This window comes from Salmo trutta, chromosome 12 (genome assembly GCF_901001165.1).
Source record: "Salmo trutta chromosome 12, fSalTru1.1, whole genome shotgun sequence".
Classification (NCBI taxonomy): Eukaryota; Metazoa; Chordata; class Actinopteri; order Salmoniformes; family Salmonidae; genus Salmo; species Salmo trutta.
Genome location: NC_042968.1, coordinates 72,010,566 through 72,019,449, shown reverse-complemented (window position 1 = coordinate 72,019,449; position 8,884 = coordinate 72,010,566). Strand labels below are relative to the sequence as shown.

At 41.8% G+C, this 8,884-nt stretch overlaps 1 protein-coding gene across 2 annotated transcripts in view; it reads left to right on the top strand.

Moving 5' to 3' along the window:
- The first annotated feature begins 1,065 nt into the window (after positions 1–1,065).
- The window catches only part of LOC115204094 (endoglin), a 45,438-nt gene continuing 37,619 nt past the window's right edge, over positions 1,066–8,884 (top strand). For both annotated transcript variants that reach the window (XM_029769403.1, XM_029769402.1), the window contains exons 1-2: positions 1,066–1,276; positions 2,560–2,786. In XM_029769403.1, the coding sequence (XP_029625263.1) occupies positions 2,723–2,786 (64 nt within the window). In that variant the 5' untranslated portion in view covers positions 1,066–1,276; positions 2,560–2,722. The remainder of the gene's footprint in view (positions 1,277–2,559; positions 2,787–8,884) is intronic.

Below are 8,884 nucleotides of genomic sequence, written 5' to 3'. Positions count from 1 at the left end.
ATGTGGGAACAGCAGAATGGGATAAGTGTTGATTGAATATGTCCGTGAACACTCCAGCCAGCTGGTCTGCGCATGCTCTGAGGACACGGCTAGGGATGTCATCTGAGCCTGCAGCCTTGTGAAGGTTAACACGTTTAAAAGTTTTACTCACGTTGGCTGCAGTGAAGGGGAGCCCGCAGGTTTTGGTAGCGGGCCGTGTCGGTGGCACTGTATTGTCCTCAAAGTGAGCAAAGAAGTTGTTTAGTTTGTCTGGGAGCAAGACATCGTTGTCCGTGACGGGGCTGGTTTTCTTTTTGTAGTCCGTGATTGACTGTAGACCCTGCCACATACCTCAAAGTAGATGTCCTAACCGACTTGCCAAAACTATAGTTTGTTAACAAGAAATTTGTGGAGTGGTTGAAAAACAAGTTTTAATGACGCTAACCTTAGTGAATGTAAACTTCCGTCACAAATATACAACTGACTGGATTACTTATTAATTAGCCTATCAAATAAGACATTTGACAAGAGTACAATTGTTGGATATCATCATCACATCATACCATTCTATATTAGTAATATGTTTATACATAATTACTTATTTTAAATCTGAAATGACATCCCTGGCTACATGATGTCAATTTGTTCTCATAAACAAAACAGTCTCGAGGATGAGAAAGAGTACAGTCACAAGACACAACTCCCACAGAGCGACAAATGATGATTGTAGCAATATTGGCCTCAAGAGGGCGGTGTAGTCCCCAGTTGGTTTTGACAAAAATATGTTATACTGAGGTGAGATTCTTCCAAAACCTAGGGATCATCATCATCATCATCATCCCATCTGAGATTATAAGGACACAACCCCTTTACTCTTGATAATACGTAACATTTTGGGTTATTGCTATGTTATTACATTGTAATAAACCATGTTAAATGGGTTATGGAAAGACCAAACTCATGCTTCTGTGATTTATACTTTCTTTTCTTTCATTAGGCTGCTACCGGTCGACCATATCTCATTGTTGTCGCTTCACCTGAGATGCAAAATCTCAAATAAATCCCTAGTGTCTCTCACAATGTTCTGTGCTGACAAGCAGTGCGGGTATTGACGTCAGTCACCGGCATTAGCACCAGCGCGCGAAACTCTTGTCTTTGGGAGTGGTACGAAAGTAAATCTGCGCTTCCCCGCCCGCCCAGCTACACTAGAAAGTTTATGAGCGTTTACATGACTGACTGCTTCTTTTGCACTCGTGGATTATACCCGCAATTTAAAAGGGACAATCTCCATTGATATGTGAGTTTCTTTTAATCAATGCTTTGCTGACAGCTTTAGCTGTTGTCCCTGATACAATGTATTCCCTTGATGTGTTGTTTATTTGAAGCCAATGATAGGTGACAATTAGGTAAGATAAGTTGTTAACATGAATTATAAAGTTGTGAACTGTGAGCTATTGTCAGATAAACGTCTAGCCTATTATCGTACATTTCTGAAAACCAGAACTATGAGTTTCACTTATTCATCCTATTTATTTCAGCCAAATAAAAAAATTAACGGTGTTGCTTTTGTTTCACTTTAATAGCCTGTCTTCCGTTTACCTGAAATATTCAACTACTTTCAAGTGACCGTTTTCTATAGTTAAACCGTTATTAGGCATTTGAGTCAATAATTCGTGTTTGTCTGGTTAAGGAAGTAGTCAAAGTTACTTTTGTTTTGCTTTGGTTGCATAAACAGTTTATATAGTCTTTTCCCCTCGCTCTATATGAATCATATAACAAGAGCAGTCTCCCCCGCTTATCAGATCTCCCTATTGTAACATTATTTAAAGAAAGCGACGCCATACTGTTTCCTGGCAGACTGGGCCAGCAGTTACTGACCACTGGATAACCCTAGAGCTCTGGGCCCCGATGATAATATTCTAGGCTATCCAAGAACAGACAATCTCTTTGGAAGTATAAGTGTAATACGTTTGTAGCCTATCATTAGTTGCACATGCAGAAGTTGATGGCAATGTCACCTGTCAAGTTTTAACTAATTATCCCATTCTTTATCTGAATTTGGTATGGTAGCAACAGTTCTAACTAATCAAGCGCCTTACTAGAAATGGGGGGTAGTTGAGTAGAGAGACTACAGTACATACATTTCTCAGAAATGGCCTTGTTAATAATCAGTGTACTTCATCTGATCCTGGACGTTTATTAAGAGGCCCTCTGGAGAGAACATTTTATCCTATAATATTCTCAGATGCCACTATTCCAGATAAAAGACAGAAAAAAGATAGTGATGCAGTTTATAATCTTGGCAACACCATCTCACAATTTAATTTTCAACAGGAAAGGTTCTTGAGGGGATTTGTTAAGCTTGCCAGCATTGAGTGTAGAGGATGAGTATTACATTGATTAATATGCATTGACATTATATTAATTCTACTCTGATGTAATTATATAAATGTGCAGCATCAGTAATATCAGAGGTATACACTATTCCTTATTGATTGGATGTTTTCAGTATTCACCTCATCTATGACTTTGCTTGGCAGTTGGCAATCTCCTACTGACGCCCAGCCTCTTTTCTCCTAGCTGACCTTTGACCTATCAAGGCTGGATTTGTGTAGTCACCCCTCTGGAGCGGAACCACTGCCACCACAGTCACAGCCGTGCTGCCATTGGACGAGGACGCTGCCCGAGCACCTAGACACCGGCAAGTTCTTCATTGAGACTCCCACAGATATCTGACTTAGAGATGGAGAGCAGCAACATGTCACTTTTACCTCTGCTTCTACTCTGCCTTGCCATCGCCACTTCAGGTAAGACCAACGGTTGGTTGAACCTCCAACTTCCATCTCTTCTTAATGGTTGTGTAAGTGAAGAGCTGTTTGGTTGACTGCTAGTGTGCTAGACTCGACTTGGAGACTGGTGCTGAATTGAAGCCTAGAGGGTCTTTCCTTCTGTGTAAGCAAAGTTCAAAAACCGGCATTAACCTTGATTTGAACTGTCATGATTTACTTATTCTAACCTCATCTCTTTTTAAAAAAAACAACCAGGGCTTTATTTTCACAGCTTTTTTCAATGGTTGTCTCTCAGGATTACCAGTTGATTGGATGAGTCTGTATATAGATGTGTATAGTGACTGACAATATTTCCTAAAGACTACTTTCATTAAAACTCGTATAGTATAAGATTTAAATGAGAAATGTGTGCATCAGTTTATTATTGTGCTGGTATATGCTATAGGTAGCCTAGATTTGTCTTGGTTTGCGTGTTTATTTGACATATTTATCAAGTACGTTTTTGGGGCGTATGAAAAAAAAAATAGGTATGTTAAATAGAGCTCGCCAGCTTGTAGTCCTACAAAATGGAAATTAAACTTCAGGTTTGTTCAGCCATTGCTAAAAATCGATGGGGAATGAATGGGGTTTTGGGATAAACACAGAAAATAAGATTTGAGGTTAACACAGGCTTAGATCTTATACATTTGTAAATATCAGTCAGTTAACATGACCTTTATGAATTATGAAGCATTTATCTGCTTTATGTGCTTATTTTGATTACATAAATGTTTCAAAATTCACAAAAATTGACATTAGCTGATGGAGATGTCATAGAACAAAACTAATAAGATCTCCTAAGCCTGTGTTTACCACAGGTCTTATTTTCCTCTTTTATCCCAAAACCCTACAAAAAAACATTAATTTCCCCATAGGCTTTGGCCAACAAGCAATGGTGGTCCCCTGCATTAGTTCCTACAAAAAGGAGCCATTACAATTGCTCTCTGTGGCTGCAGTGGTTAGTTGGCAGTTAGCCGGAGTGTTATGTAGGAAATGGAAGAGTATCTGCAGTGTTCAGTTATGCTCTGACAGGTCTTGTGTTATGCTCTGGCCGCTAACATGTGTGGATCCCTGGAGTGATGCTTATTTCAGATAGTTATGTCAGAGAGCAGGTGTAGTTCCAGTGGATCCTCAGGTTTATGCACTGATATCCTCCTTGTGCTCAAGTGGTACTTTTGACTCAATATGCACATTTGTTGTATTTGGCTCTAGCAGACAAAGGAAAGCAGTCCAAAACAGTTAGTATTATTTTTTAAATGTTATTTCTTATTGTTGTACCATTGTGGAGAAGGAACCTGCAAGTAGCATTTTGTTGGACGCAATATACCATGTGTATCCTGTACATACGACTAATACAACTTGAAACTGCAACTGAAACATAACCGAGACATGCCAAGACATTTATTGGAATATTCTGTGAGCCTTCCAAATAGGAATCCTATAGCAACGTTTCTGAACACAGCATTTTTTACACCCATCACTAGTGAGTGGCTGAGGTTGTGGCTACAACTGTGACTGTATGTCGACAGTGTAGCCCTCTGTAGTGGATTCTAGTTGGGAATCTGTGTCGACTGCTTTGGTCTCACTGGATTAAATCCCTGTTGGCCCTGTTGGGGGCCTCCGTTTGGGCTCCAGACGGTAGTTGGACTCCAGACTTCTGTTCTGTAGTTCCATGGGGGCCATCAGCTGTACAGGCCCTCTCTGGGGGTGTCCCTACAGGAGGCTAGGTTGACTGTAGGCCTCATCGGCTCCCCAGTGCAGTTAGTTCCCCGTGGGAGCCTGACGTGATGGTTGTCGACTCTTGGCCTCCCGCTGCACTTCCTCCCAGCCGGGTCCTTCTCCACAGACTGGAGGAAAAGTACAAAAGTGATTAGGCAGCTGCTGTTGAGGGAGGGGAACCTGAAGGAGAGCTTGGGGGAAGCTGACAGACTAGGGGGGAGGGAGATGGAGGGAAGAAAGGTAAGGAGAGTAGCAGAACAGCAGGCAGGGAAGCCACTAGGACCACATCCTGAGGAAGCTATGCTGGGGGGTGGGGGGTGGGGTGGGGGGGGGGGGGGGGTTGAGGGGTGGAGATGGTGGTGGTGGTGGTGGTGATGGTGGTGGTGGTGGTGGTGGTGGTGGTGGTGGTGATGGTGGTGGTGGTGGTGGTGGTGGTGGTGGTGGTTAGGGGTGGATTATGTAACTATCCAACAACACATCAGTGAAACAGTGGGTTGATCGGGAAAGGGGTGCAGAGAGAGAGAAAGGGATGAAAGGAGAGAGAGAGAGAGAGAGAGAGAGAGAGGAGGGTGAAGTGAGGGATGAGGCAGAGCAATTGAGAGACAGATGATGCTAAGGAGAGGTAGAACAGAAAGAGGGGGAGGGACTAAAGAGAGGGAGAGATTGTGTGTGAGAGAGAAATACACTATGGCAAGATGCAGAGCGATGAGAGCGAAAGAGAAGGAGAGAGGGATACAAAAGAGGTGACAGACAGCTCCTTAGTAGGGCCTTGCAGAGGGAAATAACAAAAAAAAAAAAACCTGCTGCCTCTGTTAAAAATGGCGTTGAGAGTCTAAATAGCCCACTTCCCCACACTGCAGCCAGACTGGGTGGCAGGACCAGGGAGACATAGTGACGCGACCACTTGTCGCTGCTGCAGACCGATTTCTATCTCACTGTTGCAATCAACAATCCATTTCTGACTGCCTCTTTTTCTCTCTTTGACTAGCAGTGCTGAGCAGGACTAGCTATCCAGTGGGCACACGCTGGTTGAATAAATGTTGTTTCCACGTCATTTCAATGAAATTACATTGAACCAACGATGTTAGATGTTGAATGTTGAATTGATGACTGTGCCCAGTGAGTATGCTACAGTGTGTTGTTCACCTCTCTACCTATTTCTGTCTGTTGTACCTAAAAAGGGAGAGTAAGCGCTTGATGAGTTACAATAATGTTTGCTGCCGGATAACTTTTCCTGTTTGTGTATAGATTATGAATGATGTGTGATGGTTCACTTTATCTCTGGAGTAAAGCAGGGCAGCAGCAGTGTCAAGTAAAATGTTTAGAGAGCCAAATAATTTTTTTCCAGCTTGTGAGTTATGTTTTTCTTGAAGTAAGTTGTTAACAAGGCAACCCTCATGCGGTAAGGCATATATCAAAGCACTGTAAAACACATCTAGCTCACTCTATTTAGGCTATGCATCACCAAATGTTGATAGGCACACTTTCATCTTAGAAACCATTTCATTTAAGACTTATTTCATATCTAGGAAAAACATTTTGCGAGTAACATACACAATCGTTTCTCATCTGCAAGGAGATGTTTGAGCCTCAGTAATTATTCTATTACTTGGCTGTGAGGCAAAGAGAGAGAGAGCACTAGTTCCATTGAGCTCTTAACAAATACACACATAATTATTTACGTGGAGTACTTTAGTTAACAAAAGATGACCATGTTAAATGAAAACATAGTCATTGATATTTAAGTGTCCACTCGTTTCAGCCACTGTTTCTGGACCTTGCCTGCCTGTCTTTCTCATCGTGGTGCACTATCCCTGGGGATTGGTAAGGCCCAGGTCCCCCAGGTCGGTTTGGTCGGCTGGCAGTGGCGTGCGACCTGAATGGCTCATTAGTACATGGCGCTGAGATAAAACTCCTCATCAGAATGGCGACCGCTATGTGCCCATGCCAGCGGCGGCCGTCTGCACACTGTGGACAGATAAGGCATGGCGTTGTGTAGCTATTATCTCTGGCCAGTCTGTCCATACTCAGCCAAGGGTCTGCCCAATCAAAAGAAGTCTTGAAAGGGGATTTGTACCTGTCCCTTTAAAAATTATTTTGGGGTTATCTTTCCCAAATCCCAGAGAGAGTAGTACTTGGGTTGACTGTTTGGTACCTATTCTTTATTTCCCACTATGCAAATTCATAAACTATTTAGTGTGCTATGTTGATGTGCTGCTTTCTTCAGGCAGAACAGAGATAGTTGTCAGCGAAGCTTCTAAAGGACAGGAAATTATTATTGAACAGTTGATGCTTTGAAGCAATGACATGTGTCATGGGCTTTAGTTGAAGCTTGTTGCGATGTGTCTCACAAATCTTAAAAACCGCGATTGAATGGCGTTCAGAATTGAAACAACGTAGGGTAGCTACAGTCACTTGTTATTTGACCCTAATGGTAGAGCTATGCAAGCCTGGGTGTATAAAGTTATACGTTCGTGTTGATTCAGGTGTCATGCTGCTTTCTCTGGATTCATGTGGTGAAGCGCTCAAAATTCTCTTTGATTCATGACAAACTTGGTGTGTGTGCTTGTGTGTGTGCACGCATGAGTGTGCTCCTGTGTGTGTTGGCGTGTTTATGTAGGGGCCACATTTAGGGTTATAGAGAGTCCCTCTGAATATGATGGAAAGCTTTTGATAGAGTCTTTTCCCATTATTAATACATTGAAAAGTAGAAAGTGTGATCAAGGGAGAAGCTTTAATTAAAGGCTCTGGAGTGCAGATGTTTGTCATGTGACTCCAACAAATCCCAATGCCATGCTCAGGGCTCTTAACAGTCTGTACTTATCTTCCTGAGGGAATATAGTCAAGCTTGTTGACAGCTTTCCACTCTCAGACTATTTCATTACTCTTAGAGGAAGAAAAATAAAACTTGGCACTGCAAAGCAGCACAATCTTTCTGTCTTTGCTCCAGACTCTACCTAACTCCACTTCTTCAACTTCTCAAACGTGTCGAAAAGTAGCATAACCTTCATAGCTATGCTATCTATGATGCGACGATCCCAAAGTGGGCTCGTTAATATTTTCTGGGAAATCAGTGGAGAAAAACGAGGTAATGTCTGTTGGTTCTATGAGCAACATATGCTGTGCAAAGCGACATCAATCTTGAATGATTGGAAGCACCCAGTGTGCAATGCGTCTCTGCCGCTTCCATCTGCTCGGTGGAACGGAGTTAGCACAGCGACCGCTAAATTAGTCTTTCCCTCCAAAAGCCACGTTTGCTAATTAATGCCTGGAAGATGAATAGACTCTCACTATAGAGCAAATTCACAATGTCTCGCCATTTAGTGATAAATTAATTTGTTCACACTGCGACCAACCTGAAGACAGAGAGCTAATAGAGTGTTTATGGAACACCTTGTCAATTTGAAGGAAGAGGCAACCAAAGCAACGAAACGGAAACATTGCACACGCTGATGCTGCCTGGAATATGACAGATATATGTTTCTGTATGTGTGTGTTTGTGTGTGTCTGTGAGAGAGACAGAGAGCCTGTAGGGTATCAATGGGGAACGGCAATGTATTTAACATTCGTCATATCTAAAGTTCCTAGCATCACCATTCTAGGAAAGAACTGCTAGTATAGTGAATGACAAGAGCACACTAAGTTTTTCAACATCAAAGCATCAGATTGCCTTAGGAACAGCAACAGACAGACAAACCATAAAGATTAATTGAGAGACAGCTCTCAAGCTTCTAAGAGATACATGTGTGTGTGTGTGGGTGAGCCATAGGCCCTCCATGGATTTGTTGTACTACTTCTGACATGAGGAGATATCTGACAAGAGGTGTAAACAAAGCTAATTATTTATGAAGACAAGCTGTCTACAGACCAGCTTTCACATCCTCAATGCCAGTGGTGTAAAAATACTTGAAAGTACTACTTAAGTAGATTTTTGGGGTATCTGTACTTTAATTTACTATTTATATTTTACTTTTACTTTTACTTCACTACATTCCTAAAGAAAATGATGTACTTTCTACTCTGTTCATTTTCCCTGACACCCAAAAGTACTCGTTACATTTTGACAGGAAAATGGTCTAATTCACACATTTATCAAGAGAACATTCCTGGTTATCCCTACTGCCTCTTATCTGGCGGACTCACCAAACACATGCTTCGTTTGTAAATTATGTCTTAGTGTTGGAGTGTGCCCCTGGCTATCCGTAAATTAAAAAAATAAGAAAATGGTGCCATCTGGTTTGCTTAATATAAGGAATTTGAATTGATTTATACTTTTACTTTTGATACTTGAGTATATTTTAGGAATTACATTTACTTTTGATTCTTAAGTACGTGCCAGTGAGCTTGGGACAGACACA